Source organism: Leptonotus elevatus, chromosome 1, assembly GCF_054856555.1.
Source record: "Leptonotus elevatus isolate MCC_2025b chromosome 1, RoL_Lele_1.0, whole genome shotgun sequence".
Taxonomy (NCBI): domain Eukaryota; kingdom Metazoa; phylum Chordata; class Actinopteri; order Syngnathiformes; family Syngnathidae; genus Leptonotus; species Leptonotus elevatus.
In genome coordinates, this window is record NC_141239.1 from 4,591,552 (window position 1) to 4,606,829 (window position 15,278).

Consider the following 15,278-nt stretch of genomic DNA (forward strand, 5'->3'; position numbering starts at 1 on the left):
TTTAGCGGCGAGAGCGGCGCCGGGAAGACGGAAAGCACCAAACTGATTTTGAAGTTCCTGTCGTCCATGAGCCAACATTCGCTGGAAATGTCGCGCAAGGAGAGGACTTCGCACGTTGAGGAGGCGCTGCTGGAGAGCGGGTGCGCATTATTTCAAAATGGTTTTCCTTATTATTCATTCGGCTGATGAAATGCCAAGCGTGTACAAAAGTTGAACTTTTGTTTTGCTGCCAGTCCCATCATGGAGGCGTTTGGAAACGCCAAGACGGTGTACAACAATAACTCCAGCCGCTTTGGGAAGTTTGTCCAGCTGCATTTCAACCAAAAGGGAAACATCCAGGGAGGACGCATCGTCGACTGTATCCTGATTTCATGCAAAATAAGCTAATGGAACGCTAATGCTAATGGAATGTTTATCCAATTTACTGTGGATGTTGACTTGACCTGATCAACAAAATGACATTTGGTCGTATGCTAAGAGGGTTAGCTGGCTAACTTGCTAATGGCTAACAGCTACTGTTGTTGAGTGACTTTTGTTTTATGTATATTAAAGAGAGAAAAAACATGTTATTTGTGTCACTCTGAACCATTTATAAAAAATTAGTCACAGAGGACCAAAAGATAAGGCAAATTTACATTTATATTTCACAGCCTGCTATTTATCATTCATAACAATTGTTTACATTTTACAATCTGCAGATTTTTGGATAACTTGCTTAGCTAACTAGCAGCTAATGTTTTTCAGTAATGTTTGTGTTTGGATCTAGATTGTAAAAAAAAAAAAAAAACACAATCCACCGTGACTTTTCATCAACCTTGACTGAAACTTCTTTTGACGCCAGACCTCTTGGAGAAGGTAAAGATTCTTATTTCATATTCCAGCCGCCTTCTATCATGTGGAAAGTCAAGCTAATCACAGCATAGAGCTGTCAATTAATTTGCTTTATACACTCAAATGATGACTTTTGTCAGTCGTTGGGTTTCCATCCACATATTTTCATTTGAATTTTCAAGAAATGCGAAAATAAGACTGAATGGAAACGCTCGAAATTTCGAAAAAGGGCCCAGAATTCGCAAAAAGGTTTTGACGCTTAGTGGGGGTGGATTTTGAAGCGGATCGAAATAAAGGAAAGGAATTTGGAAACCTTACTAATGTCGGACAATAAATTAAGGTATTTTGGGGGGGACGGCGAAACAGAATTATTTTTGGAATGAATTAAAGAAGCGAATATGAATGCAATTTTAGATGGAACACAACAAAGAAACGCTACGGTTTATCAAGAATTACAAAAGATACAACGTCATCGCTTTTGGTTCTTCTTCTTTTAAATTACTGGTGCATCTCTATGGTATATAGCGCCATCTACAGCGGCGGAGTCCCCTCTCAATATTCGCAAAAGAACAACAGATGGAAACGGGCGTAAGTCGCATGTCCCTTTTGCGCATTTCCAGTAAATTCACTAATCCAAACAATTGGATGGAAACCCGACTAATGAACGTAAATGCCAAGGTAACAGTGACGGCCACGTTTGAGTGTGACGTTTTCTCGTGTTGTTTTCTGCAGAACCGAGTAGTCCGACAGAACGCGGGCGAGAGGAACTATCACATCTTCTACGCTCTGCTCGCAGGCACAGACCACCAGCAGAGGGGTCAGTCCACGCGCATGCTAACAATGCTGCTAGCCTAATAGCATCATTGCCCAAATCAGTGATTCTCTTTTGTGCTCCCTCTAGTGGTAGCCCAAGGAATCACTTGATTTCCAACTTGCTACTGCATCAAGTCAAGTCCCCTTCCGTGTTGTTGTTTATTTTTTTGCAGAGCGTTTGGGCCTGAGCCCGTCTTGCACGTATCACTACTTGACCCGGTCCAGCGGGCCCCCCGACAACACAATCAACGACAACGGCACTTTTCAAGAGGTTCTGGTGAGCGCGTGCCAAATTTGCGAAATGCTCGGATTGATGAGTTTAGCTTTCCAGCTGCAGGGTTTAGACTTATTAGACATTCCTCGATGGACATGAAATGGATTTTGCTCAAAATAAGGCCGGAAATGGCATTAAAAAGCATTCAATACGCAAGAAGAAAAATTTAATGTTTCTGCCACTGATATCCAACATGAAACACGAATGCCATCTACCTCTCTCAGGTCATGTTTCATCTTGTATACGCCTACTTTTGTATTTTTTTTCCCAGAACGCCATGCGGACCATGCAGTTCACGGAGGAGAACATCGGCGAGATCCTGCGACTCCTGGCGGGGATCCTGCACGCCGGCAACATCGACTTCATGACGGCCGGAGGGGCGCAAATCACGTCCAAGTCTGGTGGGCTTTCCGACACTCCTCTTCCTCTTCCTCTTCCTCCTCCCGCTCCTGCTTGAAATGTATCGATGCCATTATTTCCCATCCATTTTTATTTGACAGCTCTGAGTCGCACTGCGGAGCTTCTGGGCCTGAATTCGGATCAGCTGGCCGAGGTTCTCACGCACAGGTCCATGATCCTCAGGGGGGAGGAGATCTCCACCCCCCTCACGATCGAGCAGGTCAGTGCAACGAGAACAACGTCGTCCGCAACTCTTTAAGACCACTAAGAGTGGCACGTAGATCTGACTGTCATCCGCATAGCAGTTAGCAGTGACAAAACATTTGGGAACCCACGGGCAGCAAATCCAACGAAAAGAGCAGGGACCCCAAAATGGAACCCTGTGGAACACCATATGACAGTGGGCCAGAGCAACCAAAGCTTTAAGCACAGAATCAGCACTTTTAAATAACACACGTGGATTCTGATTTGCCTGAATAAGGTTTGAGACTCCAATGGATCTCGTGTTCAATGACGGGCTGGACAATATTATGTCTTCAAAAGAAATTTTCCCAATTAATTTGCCAACACTGACACTTCTATGAACTTAACTGCCAATAATAATAATAGTAATAATAATGATAATAATAACTAGAAAAAATTCTGTGGAAATTTTGAGTGGGACAGCTGACTCTTGCAAGGTGGAAAGCCGCATGTAGTACTTGTAGCAGCAGTAGCAGTGGGTCACTTCTGGGTCACTTTCTGTTGAAATCAGGTCACTTCCTGTAGGAATCGGGTCACTTCCTGTTGATTATAGACCACTTCCGGGTCAATTCCTGTTGAAAACTGGTCACCTCCTGTTGATTCTAGGTCACTTCCTGTTAAAATCAGGTCACTTCTAAGTCACTTCCTGTTGAAACAGGTCACTTCCTGTTGATTATAGACCACTTTTGGGTCAATTCCTGTTGAAAACTGGTCACTTCCTGTTGATTGTAGGCCACTTCCTGTTGAAATCAGGTCACTTCCAGGTCACTTCCTGTTGAAATCAAGCTACTTCCTGTTGAAATCAGGTCACTTTTGGGTCACTTCCTGTTGGAATCAGGTCACTTGCTGTAGAAATCAGGTCACTACGTGTTGATTTAAGGCCACTTCCTGTTGAAATCAAGTCTGCAGAGGAGGTCACGTTTACATTTCTTAAAAAAAAAATTGGGGGGGATCCCGTAACTAATTGAAATAATGTCTAATATTTTTTTTCTAGGATAGTAATGTTGTTTGTTTTGCTCCGCAGCTGTCCTATAATAATGCATTATATTTAGAGGCACTCAAGGACACCATACAATTTTAAAAACGATTTGAATAAAAACACTGTAAAAATAAATAAATAAAAATCAAAGTGAATCAAAATTGAGAGGAAAAAATGAATGACAGTCTTTTTGATTGTTTGGTTTTGTTTTGTCTTGCAGGCGGTGGACTCGAGGGACTCCATGGCCATGGCACTTTATTCTCAGTGTTTCAACTGGATCATCCGCAGACTCAACGATCGCATCCGAGGGAAAGACGACTTCAAGTCCATCAGCATTCTCGACATCTTTGGATTTGAAAACTTTCAGGTAGCCCACATTTTGTTGACAGACGTTTACCAGCAATATTCGCACACGTGCGGCGTACGTGACAGTACGTGACAAAGAACAAGACAAAACGGAACATTAATTGACAATTGTCAATGAATCTTGTTGACGCGTGCGGGACTTTAACACCTTTTTCAGGTGAACCACTTTGAGCAGTTCAACATCAACTATGCAAATGAGAAGCTTCAGGAATATTTCAACAAGCACATTTTCTCCCTGGAGCAATTGGAGTACAACAAGTAAGATGTTTGCGTGTGTGTGTGTGTGCGGGCGGGCGGGGGGGGGGGGGGTACCTTTTGTTAAATGGCATAGCCAATATTTCGGGATTTCACAAGAGTTGTGGGGCCCACCCGTCCAAGTTTAGACTTCTTTTTGAGGGTCAAGATTTGGTTTTAGATTTTAGATTTGAATTGGGCTATGGTTGAGGTTAGGGTAAGGAATGGGGGTCGGCAATCATTTTTCATGGTTGGGGTTAGGGGGAGGGGCTAGGAAATGCATGATGTCAAAATCGGATACAACATTTTTCTTCACGAAATTTGAAAACAAACCGAAACTGCTTTTGGAAATAAATAAATAAATACTAACAAACTACATGTTAGGTTTATAAAAGTTACTTAAACTAACCTTTGTTGTTCTTTCGGGGGTTCCTTTCAAACGTATTTGTTTCGGTATTGCTGCACATCCGTAGCTACCGATGAAGAAGGACCAAGTAGCTTGTTTGGGGAATTGTACTTTACTTTATTACACAATACATAATGACCTTTTTTTTTTTTTTACCTGAAAAATACTCTATATTAATAAAAACTAAACAAAAAGGAAGCATTTTCATCAAAATAAAAAAAACAAGTAAAAACGAACAAACTTGTTCTAAAGACGGATTGAAACAAACTAAATTTAAAAAAACAAAAACCAGAAGGAAATATGGATGCGATGCTTTATTTGTCATCGACAGAAGCACAAAGCAACCAAATTGATAAACGGGCAAGAAGCATGAACAACAATGACCACCAGAGGGCGACAGAACAGGAAAGCCCTCAATTGGCCACGACGGTGCCCCGAGATCTAGAATGAGGAAAGAAACCACCAGAAAGGATGCGCGTCGAGAAAAACGAGGCTGGACCACAAGACATTCAATTAAGATATTGTATTTGCTCTCATTGACCAGCCACTTCCAATATTGGGCTAACTGAAACTTGTGCGGAGAGACCGACTGTCCAAATCCATGGTTCGATGTTTGGAAGGAATTTCACTACTTTTGCGCAATACACTTGTTCCAAATACGGTATTGGGAGAGGCCCCGATACTGCATAAAAACAGAGGTATCGGCATCGGCAAGTACTAACAAGGAACATGCAGATGCAGCATCTTGTGTCATGCTTGTGCACGACATTCACTGATAGAGATGGCAAATGCAGGTCCAGAAAGTAAAAACCCTGCCACCGTTTGGCTTTAGCCCCTCGTGCTAGCTAGCTTGCTCCCTAGCAGGTAAACAAGCACCCGGGGAGCGAGCTAGGGAGCTAGCTAGCTAGCACCTGGAGCTAAAGTCAAACTGTAGGAGGCTAGCTAGCTCCACAGCGGGTAAACAAGCACCTAGGGAGCTAGCTAGCTAGCACCTGGGGCTAAAGCCAAACTGTGGCAGGCTAGCTAGCTCCCTAGCAGGTAAACAAGCACCTGGGGAGCTAGCTAGCACCTGGGGCTAAAGCCAAACTGTGGAAGGTTAGCTAGCTCCCTAGCAGGTAAACAAGCACCCAGGAGCTAGCTAGCTAGCTAGCACCTGGGGCATAAGCCAAACTGTGGCAGGGTTTTTAGTTTCTGGACCTGGATTTGCCACCTCTGTTCACTGATGTGTGACGTGTTCACTGCATGCTGAGCCAAGATATCCTATTGGCCCTTGAATATTCTGAACCAGGGCAGCTTTTTCATGTTGGAAAAAACAACAACAACTAGGTATCGGTGTGGTATCGGCATCGGGCGATACTGCAAAATTGGGTATCGAAATCGGTATTGAGGGCCAAAAAAAACGGTGTTGTAACAACACTAGTAAATAGACACATAGGACACATAACACATTCCTTGAAAAATCCAAAAGTGTTCTAACCCTGGTGTAGCAGATGATTAGCAAAATGCTAAGCTAGTTCTGACCCTTGACCTCCTGCAGGGAAGGTCTGGTGTGGACCAACATCGACTGGATGGACAACGGCGAGTGCTTGGACTTGATAGAGAAGGTGAGTGCTTTTCATTTTGGAGCCCGTGACGCGACACGACGTGACGTGACGTGACGTGACGTGATGTGACGTAAGGTGATGACACCCGGACTGCCTTTCCACAGAAACTGGGCCTTCTGGCTCTGATGAACGAGGAGAGTCACTTCCCCAAAGCCACGGACGACACGCTGCTGGAGAAACTGCACTGTCAGCACTCGGTAAAAACACGCCTCCAAACACATTGCTCACGTACTTGCCTGCATTTATGTCATAAACCACATCACATATAGAAAACTTATGATTGATTGATTTTTATTTGGTGATTGCAGAACGCAATCAAAATTTCCAGTCACTCAGTCTGGTACCACCGAGGACTTGGGCCCAATCGTTATGCATTTTTTTAGGCCGATGCAGATACAGATTTTTGGCAGAAAAAAAAAAAATAGGTGATGGGTCAAATGCAGAGAACGAATTTCGCCAGTCATCAGCCATCAGTGGTGCTTTAACATTTAACATTTAAGTTCATTTATTCAAATAAATATTTACTTGTACGTTTATGTTTCCAGAATTATTATTTACACATTCATACATGTTGGTATTTTTTTGTACAAGTATCTAAGTTGCTCAGTGAAAGTTGTTTTGTTGTTAGCCTTCTTTAGCCGGCTACCGCGGTTAGCTTTATGCTCGGTGAATGTTGTTTTGTTATTATACATTAGCCACGTGCTCACGGTTGGCTTTACGACTTCAATCCAGCGCATGCTGCATAATATTTTCTTTATATTAACATTAACATGCTCGATGACAATGCTAATTTTTTTCAAGATCAATGATTTTGTTTGACTTCAATGTTCACTTTCAACTTAGGCAAAACCAAACAAAACAGGAGAACAGCAATAATTTTTCAAATAATATCTTATATATACATATATAATAATTGTGACATCTTACCCCAGATATGTAGTGAGACAACTTACCCACCCTCTATTTGATTGCTTATAGCAATTCATCTCGTACACATTTTGTTTATATGTGATGTATTGATTCCAAGAAATGTATGGAGATGTAAAAAGTGTGACATCAACAACATCTACTTCACATTTATTTATCTGTTTGTTTGTTTTTTAATGCCATTTGTGTGTTTTGTGTTCCAGAAAAATCCTTTTTACGTGAAGCCTCGCGTTGCTGTTCACTACTTTGGAGTTCGACATTACGCAGGAGAGGTAAGGTCATCATCTGATGGCATCATCATGGATTCCTGTCCAATCCAAGCAAACCATGCGACTTGCCGGCATGCAGGTGGTGTACGACGTGAGGGGAACGCTGGAGAAGAACAGGGACACGTTCAGAGACGACGTCCTCAACATGCTCCGCGACAGCAGGTTCGAAAATTCCTTCAAAATGTGTTTTTGGAAAAAACACCGCGGTCAGGTTGTCTCGTTTGGGCTTTTACTGTCTTGTCGTTTCCTGTTTTATTTTGAAAATTCCGACCCTCCTTTCGTTTCAGGTCACTTGTCCTTCCTCATGTGGTGTCAGTGTCAACCCTGATTCCTGATTGTGTCCACCTGTTTCCCATTACCCTCATGTGTTAAATGGTCTGCGTCTCCCCTGTCTTGTGCCAAAGTGTCACTCTAGCCCAGTCACAGTCACAGTCACAGTCACAGTCACAGTCACAGTCATAGTCATAGTCATAGTCATAGTCACAGTCACAGTCACAGTCATAGTCATAGTCACAGTCATAGTCACAGTCATAGTCATAGTCACAGTCACAGTCACAGTCATAGTCATAGTCATAGTCATAGTCACAGTCACAGTCACAGTCACATTCATAGTCACAGTCATAGTCACAGTCACAGTCATAGTCACAGTCACAGTCCTCAGCCTTGTTGTCCTGTCTTCTGTGTGAACTTTTTGTTTGTAACTTTGCATAGCTACAGTATAGCTTTAGTTTAGGAGTGATTTTGCTTTGTTTGTAGATTAGCCTTTATAGCCTTTGTTTTTCCCTCTAAACGAGGAGTTTTATGTCTAGTGTCCTATCTCCTATCACACCTGAGTCCTAAATCTGCCACGCCCTGCCAGAACATATTCTTTTCTCAAAAGTATTACATTTTTTCTGTCAATATAAATCTTTTTTTGTGAGGTGTTTTTTTTCACAAATATAAAGTACCTTTTCGTCTTGAAAATTATAACTTGTTTCTTGAAACTTATTTTTCCCCCCATGCTAACTGACTTTTTTTTCTTAAAAACAATTCCCGTTATTCTCTAATGTGCATTTTTTAATTATAAAAATCTTTAAAAATGTATTTAAAAAAAAAAAAAAAGACTGATTGAACCTCACAACTTTTTCCCCATGAAATAGAAACACTTTTCTTGAGTGTTTTTTCTCAGAATATTTGTTTTTTATTCTGGCAAATGGCATTTTTTTCTTGAAAATGGATTTGTTTCCCTAAAAGATCCAATTTTATTCTGTTCTTGTAATTGAAAGTGTTCTTGTTGAAAAGAATGGAGTGACTTTTGTGAGGGAATGTCCTGAAAATTGCCCTCAAATGTATTATTTTGACAGGTTGGATTTCGTCTACGACCTTTTTGAACACGTGGCGAGTCGCAACAATCAGGACACGCTGAAGAGCAGCTGCAAGCACCGAAGGCCCACCGTCAGCTCGCACTTTAAGGTCTGCTGGCCCGCACGCGCACTTTTGTCACTCCTAATGCGCTGGGAAAAGTCACTTTCAGGGAAGTGCAAGTAGTTGACTAAAATGTTGTCAGTCCGGTCAAAAAGAGCGTTTTGGAGAAGAGTTTTTTGAAGGCGCTTGAGCACGAGTGTGATAGAAGCTCACGGATTCATGAATGCCGATGCTACTTGACTGTTGTGTTGCCTTTCAGGACTCTTTGCACTCTCTGATGGCAACGCTCAGCACCTCCAACCCGTTCTTCATACGATGCATCAAACCAAACACGCACAAGGTGAGTTGGACGCACGCTCAATTCCAACCACTGGCACAAATGTTTCGGATTTAAAAGACGTCGTAAGCAACGTTGAGAGGCGGCTTCCGTCCATGAAATCCAAATTTGCTTCTAATATTGATGGAAACGCGCAGGCTGTGGCTCATGGTGGACCAAAATTCTAAATAAATAAATGATTAAATAAATGACTAAAGGTGAAAATAAAAAGGAATATAAAAAAATATAATTCAGAAATTAAATCCAAACAAACAAACAAAATATAAGTACCTCGTTCTGCTTGCCTCGTTACTTTCTTCTCGTCACATATCACGTCACCACCGTAACTCTTACGACGCACCAACACATAAATCTCTGACTATTGTGAATGAAAATGTTTTGAAACTGCATTTTATTTCCTTTCCTTCCTTAGTATCTATTTAATGCGTCGCTTTTATTGTCGCGCTTGCGCTGTTGCTCGCAATGCATTGTGGTCTATCAACCCGTTTGAGTGAGCGTCGATGTTCACTACTTTTCAGAGTGCATTGTGGGTCATTTTGAGTGCACTGCATTTTCGCTCCCTGGACATTCCGACACCCCTACAAAATGGCGTGACCCCTCAGTAGGGCACTATGTAGGGAGTAGAGTGCACATTCGAACACAGCCTATGTCATGATTTTCATCATCGGATCCCAAATCAGATGCTATTGATATTTGCGCTATTCTTGTTTCTACACACTGCCTCGTCCAATGAAGGACAAGCGGTTTTCAGTATCAGGTAGCCCTCCAGGACCACATGAGTAGCGCCTGGGCTTTTTCGAAAAATAGCTCGCCAGTACATTGTCATTTTTTTAAACGTGTTTAAGTACAGAAGCGTACTTCTGCATTCACAAGTATTGCATTCACTTGATCAATATATATTTTTAGCAGTTTTTATTGATTTTTTATTGATTTTTTTGCGGGGTTTTTTGGTATAATTTTTTCCTGGTTTTTGGATTTTTTTTTTCTGTTATTAAAATATATATTTCAAAAAAGGGGAAATTATTATAATATTTTTTCATTTTGGGGGGATTTTTTTTCTTCAGTTTTTGATTTTTTTTTCTTCCTGCCATTAAAAAAAAAAATATATATATATATATATATATATATATATATTTATTTATTTATTTTTGATTTGGGGGGAAAAAATTCTGTTTGTTGGAATTTTTTTGTCATTAAAACTTTTTTCAAATTGAAAGAACACTTTAGAAAAATAGAAAAATTATAATTCTATAACACACTTTTTTAAAAAGTGAATGCTATATGCTCCCGTGTATGAGTGTTAATTTTATAATTTAAAAATGTAAACAACAGAAGAATTTTATAGCACTAGTGTTGCATTTTGGTATTTACCTGTTTTCTAATTGTGAAAAATAATGAACATGATCAGTGTCTTCATCAAATAAATGTCATTCATTATTAATAACTAGGCCAAATCATTTTAGAATTGATTGATTGTCCTACTATATCGATGAGTCGGGTAATTGCCCCGCTCTTGTTTTGAGGCAGAAATTTTCGTGTCAAGTGTCAACCAATTTTTGTAGTCGCCAATTTTCTTTTCCAGCTATAATAATAAAAATAATAACACATCAAACCGATCAGCAGCCAAGACGGTTGCTGTGTCCTGCTTGAAGGTGACCAAGCGGCCACAAATCAGATGAATGCTTTTGTGTTGAGCTTCATGATAGTCACGCCCCCACACCCCCCCCAGGCCACTTTGAATACGCACACGTCAAGCCCTACAAGTGGCTGCCGCAAATGAGCCTCGGCGGGAGAGCGGTCACCACGGCAACCGCGGAAACCACGGCCCTCCCATCTCCACACAGAGGGAGCGTTTCAAAACCTTTGTTAGCTTAGCCGGAGTGACTTGTGCGTCTTCGGCGGGACACGAACTTTGACGTCTTTTTGTCGCTGACGCGGAATTCACAGCCAAAATGCACGGTGAGGCCACATGATGTGTGTGCGTGTGCGTGTGCGTAATGAAGCTGTTGCATGAATCCGTGCTGGCAGAGACAACTGTTAGGTGATGGATGTTTCAGTTGAGAGTAAGAAGGAGCATCAAGAGCGATGCTAAATGCATGTATAGCGCGTCACATAGTACACTCTAAAAACAGTTGGGTCAAAAGTAACCCAATTATGGATCAAAAATGGGCCAATCCACTTCATGGGTCCATTTGACCCAACTTTCAGGGTTGTTTTATACAAAATGACCCCAAGTAAAGGATCGGATCAATATTTATGAGTTGTTTTGCGCAGAACGACCCATTTATTGACTCAAAGTTGGGTCAAATCGACCCAAGTAGAGGATCGGTCCATTTTTGACCCATAGTTGGGTTGTTTTTGACCCAACTGTTTTTAGAGTGTACACTCTGTAAACATTTGGGTCAAAAGATAGGATGCCTTTATTGTCGTTATGCACAGGTACAACGAAATTGTGGACCATTTCCCCTTGTCAGTGCAATAAGAAATGAGTAAAAACATAAGTTTAAAAAAATAAAAGTAACCCAATTATGGATTAAAAATGGACTGATCCACTTTATGGCTTAATTTGACCCAACTTTCTGGGTTGTTTTATAAAAAGTGAGCCCATTTTTTCACCCAAGTAAAGAAGCTGACCAATATTAATGAACTTTTTTTAAATAAAATAAACATTTCAATAATTTGACAATTGTGTCAAATTTGGCCTATTTGAAGTGAAACAAGGCGACTCATTTCTAGTTGTGGGCTAATTTGGTAGTCAATTAGTTGTGGATGAATGTTAGCAAAATTGAATTCCACAATTGTTTGGACAAGCCCGGGATGATGTTGATGTGGAGCATCTTGTGGAAAAGTCAAACGTGGGTCCCTGGCAGCCATCTTGTGAGCTTGTTTTGTGTTTTGAAACTTGGGAGTAGATGGCCACGCCCCCTTTTCTCCTCTTCAGTGGGCTCCTGAACCCCGAGACTTTTTAGTTGACTGACTTCAGCCCCCGCGTCATTGTTGTGGCTTCCGCACCCCCCAAGCCAATTTGAGGGAGTTTGTCTTTCATTCCTGGACTTTTGTTCAGAACCTCTTTCAAAAATGAACAACTGAAGAAGAAAAGACTTCCTAGAAAGTCACATTGTCCCATCACTGTTTTCAGAAGAGGCCCACGGGCTACTGTTGTGGTCCTTGACCCCTGCTGTGAAGTTTGCTTGTGAGTCAACGTTTGCTCTTTATCATACGACAAAACTAATTGGTGAAGCCATGGCTCGTATCTCAAAACGCTCATAAGTCAAGGCACTCACATCTCAAGGCACCACTTTGTTTGCAAACGTGTTTTGACCATATCAGCTTAGGCCTGACCGATATTGTGGTTGGTTTTTTTAGGCTGATAGCGATTCTGGGCACAAAAAAATACAGATTATTTAGCCAATTAATAAAAAAATATATAACTTTTTTTTTTAAGATCGGGCACTAATATATAATCCAATGCATTATTATTATTATTATTATTTTATATATTAAAAAAAAAATGTTTTTAGAGTAAGTTCAGTATTGTTCATTCGGTAATCAATTCAACATGTCATCATCATTGCTCTTTTTTGATTTTATTTATTTTTAAGATCATGCCCTAATATTATTCCCATTGTTGTTTGTTATTGTGATCTTTTGCTTATTTTAATAGTCACGGTTCCCTACTGGCTTTTTTTCCACACTTATTTTTTAGTACTTGCCCTTTTGTGCCGCATTTGCGCTCTCTCAAACTTCATAAGTATTCACAAGATGGTGTCAAAGTCCCGTCTAATAGGAAAGTTGTGCTATTTTTCTTCCTGTCAAGGGGCTGGAAATTGAATTTCAAAATTGGAAAAGCGGCATTTTTTTTTTTTTACTCTTTCATCATTGGATTCAATCAAATATTAAAATCAAATTCACTCTTGTGGCCAATTTTGTTTTTCATTAGGAAGAAAACCCCAAAAAACTGTCATTATTTAACGATCAATTGCCCATTGTTACCAGAAAAATGAATGACAGTGTACCTGATTTTTGTTGTTCTTTTTTTTATTTTCTGACTCATTTATATGGCAAAGCTGCTTTTTATGAGCAATCGGTTCCCAATTGAAGCGGATCAGACCGAGGAAGACGCGAGGATGCGGCTTTTCCGGACAGCGCTTGTCTTTGTGCGACGGTCCTATGCAAATGAGCTTTATGCTAATGAGCCAGTGCTTCTTCAAGGCTGACATTGAAGCATAGTGCAGATTTGTGATAAAAGGGGGTCGGAGGGCATTGCAGCGGGAAGGGAATCAAAGCATCCTCTCATTGAGGGAACCCCATCACCAGCCCTCCCCCACACAAACGCCCACTGAGGCTGACAGGAGTCCCCAGAAAAGTGGCGCCCTCTCTTCTCCAGGCCGCGCCCAACTGACCTTCTCGATTCTCAAACGTGGCCATTCGGAATGCCGTGCCAGTCTGAAAGTTCCCCTAAATACGGTCCTCAAGAGTCATGAAATGGAGATATATATATAAAATTTGTGGAGACTGGTGACTAGTTGTAATTTCCAATGAACAAAATGACCCGGAGTCCACAAGTTGCTTCATGTTCTAAATACTAATTGTTCTTAATTTGAAAAGAAAAATGTAATGTTCCTGTCACCAATGTCCAACATGAAACACTAAGACCAACTGGGGGCAGAAAATGACCTCAACACAAATCTATGACGTTTGACACTCTTTTAACCGTTTAGTCTCTCTTTTTAACGTCAAATAACTTCATATGAATTACTTACTATAAAATTACTGAATCAATGAAATGAAAGATGCAACCACATTTGTATTTGGTAACCATATTTGTCCACTTTTATGTTAATTAATTCATTGACTCGCAGCCATTTTCGCTGAAGCAACCCCCTTCGCTCTTGGCTGTTTGACTGGATTTTAATTTATTTTGCAAGGCCTACAGAATATTGTAAAATAAAGATTAGAATCTCTTCTTTCATCAGGAAAAAATTTACATTTCTATTTGTTTCTGTTTTGCAGCAATTAGCATTAGAATATAGCTAATGCTAAAATCTATTTTGGAAATCTGAATCAAAATTGCTACTGCATGAAATCCTTAAGTGAATCGAAAATGAACGTGAATGGAATTGAATCGGGCCCTTCTGAATCGAATCGATTTTGGAAATGCGGATCGATACCCAGTCCTTGTCCTTGTCAAGAAAAGCCGACAAACGTGTCACATGTCCGTGCAGATGCCTGACCTTTTCGACCCGGCGGTGGTTCTCAACCAGCTGCGCTATTCGGGCATGTTGGAGACGGTGAAGATCCGACGCGCCGGCTTTCCCGTCCGCCGACCTTTCCAGGAGTTCTGCTGCCGGTGGGTGGTCTCGGGTTAACCCGCCCCGCCGGCCCTCCCACACCCGCGTCTATCGCTCGGGCCGCCGACCAACTTTTGTTTTTGGTGCTTCCTCAGATATCGAGTTCTGATGCGGGGCGCGCTGACGGCGGACGACGCCAAGGGACGTTGCGTGGAGCTGCTGCAACGTTACGACAACAGCGCCGCCGAGTGGCAGATGGGGAAGACCAAGGTAAGCCGCATCGGCTTTTTTCATGGACAGTGGACACCTGCAGAAAAAAGATTCCGAAACAGGACATGATTTCAAATTAATTGATTGATTGCGATTCACTTCCTGTTTTGGGCCGTAACATCGGTGAGAAAATTGGCAAATCGTGGCGATCGACGGTACATGATGGGACTGGTCGCCGCGACTGGACGGGACATGACGAGACTGGTTGCCATGACTGAACAGGATGTGACCGGACTGGTTGCCATGACTGGACAGGTCTCGTCCATGACTGGAACAAACGTGACCGGACTGGTCGCCATGACTGGACGGGACGTGGCCGGACTGGTCGCCATGACCGGACGGGACGTGACTGGCCCGGTCGTCGTGACTGTCCGGCATGTGACTGGACTGGTCGTCGTGACTGGACGTGACATGACCGGACTGGTTGCCATGACTAAACGGGATGTGATTGGACTGGTCGCCATGACTGAACGGAATGGATTCACAGAAAAGGTTCTGGTTGATACTTTTGCGCTGCTGAACCAGAGTGGTGCTGTGGGTCACATCCCGTTCAGTCATGGAAAACTGTCTCATCGCGTCCCCTCTAGTCATGGCGACCAGACCCGATACGGCCCATCCAGTTGTGATGACC

At 41.8% G+C, this 15,278-nt stretch overlaps 1 protein-coding gene across 5 annotated transcripts in view; it reads left to right on the forward strand.

The window, feature by feature from the left end:
• The window catches only part of myo10 (myosin X), a 79,386-nt gene that overhangs the window by 38,095 nt on the left and 26,013 nt on the right, over positions 1–15,278 (forward strand). For all 5 annotated transcript variants that reach the window (XM_086074241.1, XM_086074257.1, XM_086074234.1 and 2 more), the window contains 17 exons: positions 6–140; positions 234–358; positions 842–855; positions 1,564–1,648; positions 1,818–1,921; positions 2,190–2,319; positions 2,419–2,537; positions 3,760–3,906; positions 4,063–4,163; positions 6,083–6,149; positions 6,254–6,346; positions 7,280–7,348; positions 7,425–7,507; positions 8,689–8,797; positions 9,009–9,089; positions 14,312–14,436; positions 14,533–14,647. In XM_086074241.1, coding sequence (XP_085930367.1) covers positions 6–140; positions 234–358; positions 842–855; positions 1,564–1,648; positions 1,818–1,921; positions 2,190–2,319; positions 2,419–2,537; positions 3,760–3,906; positions 4,063–4,163; positions 6,083–6,149; positions 6,254–6,346; positions 7,280–7,348; positions 7,425–7,507; positions 8,689–8,797; positions 9,009–9,089; positions 14,312–14,436; positions 14,533–14,647 — 1,702 coding nt within the window. The remainder of the gene's footprint in view (positions 1–5; positions 141–233; positions 359–841; positions 856–1,563; positions 1,649–1,817; positions 1,922–2,189; positions 2,320–2,418; positions 2,538–3,759; positions 3,907–4,062; positions 4,164–6,082; positions 6,150–6,253; positions 6,347–7,279; positions 7,349–7,424; positions 7,508–8,688; positions 8,798–9,008; positions 9,090–14,311; positions 14,437–14,532; positions 14,648–15,278) is intronic.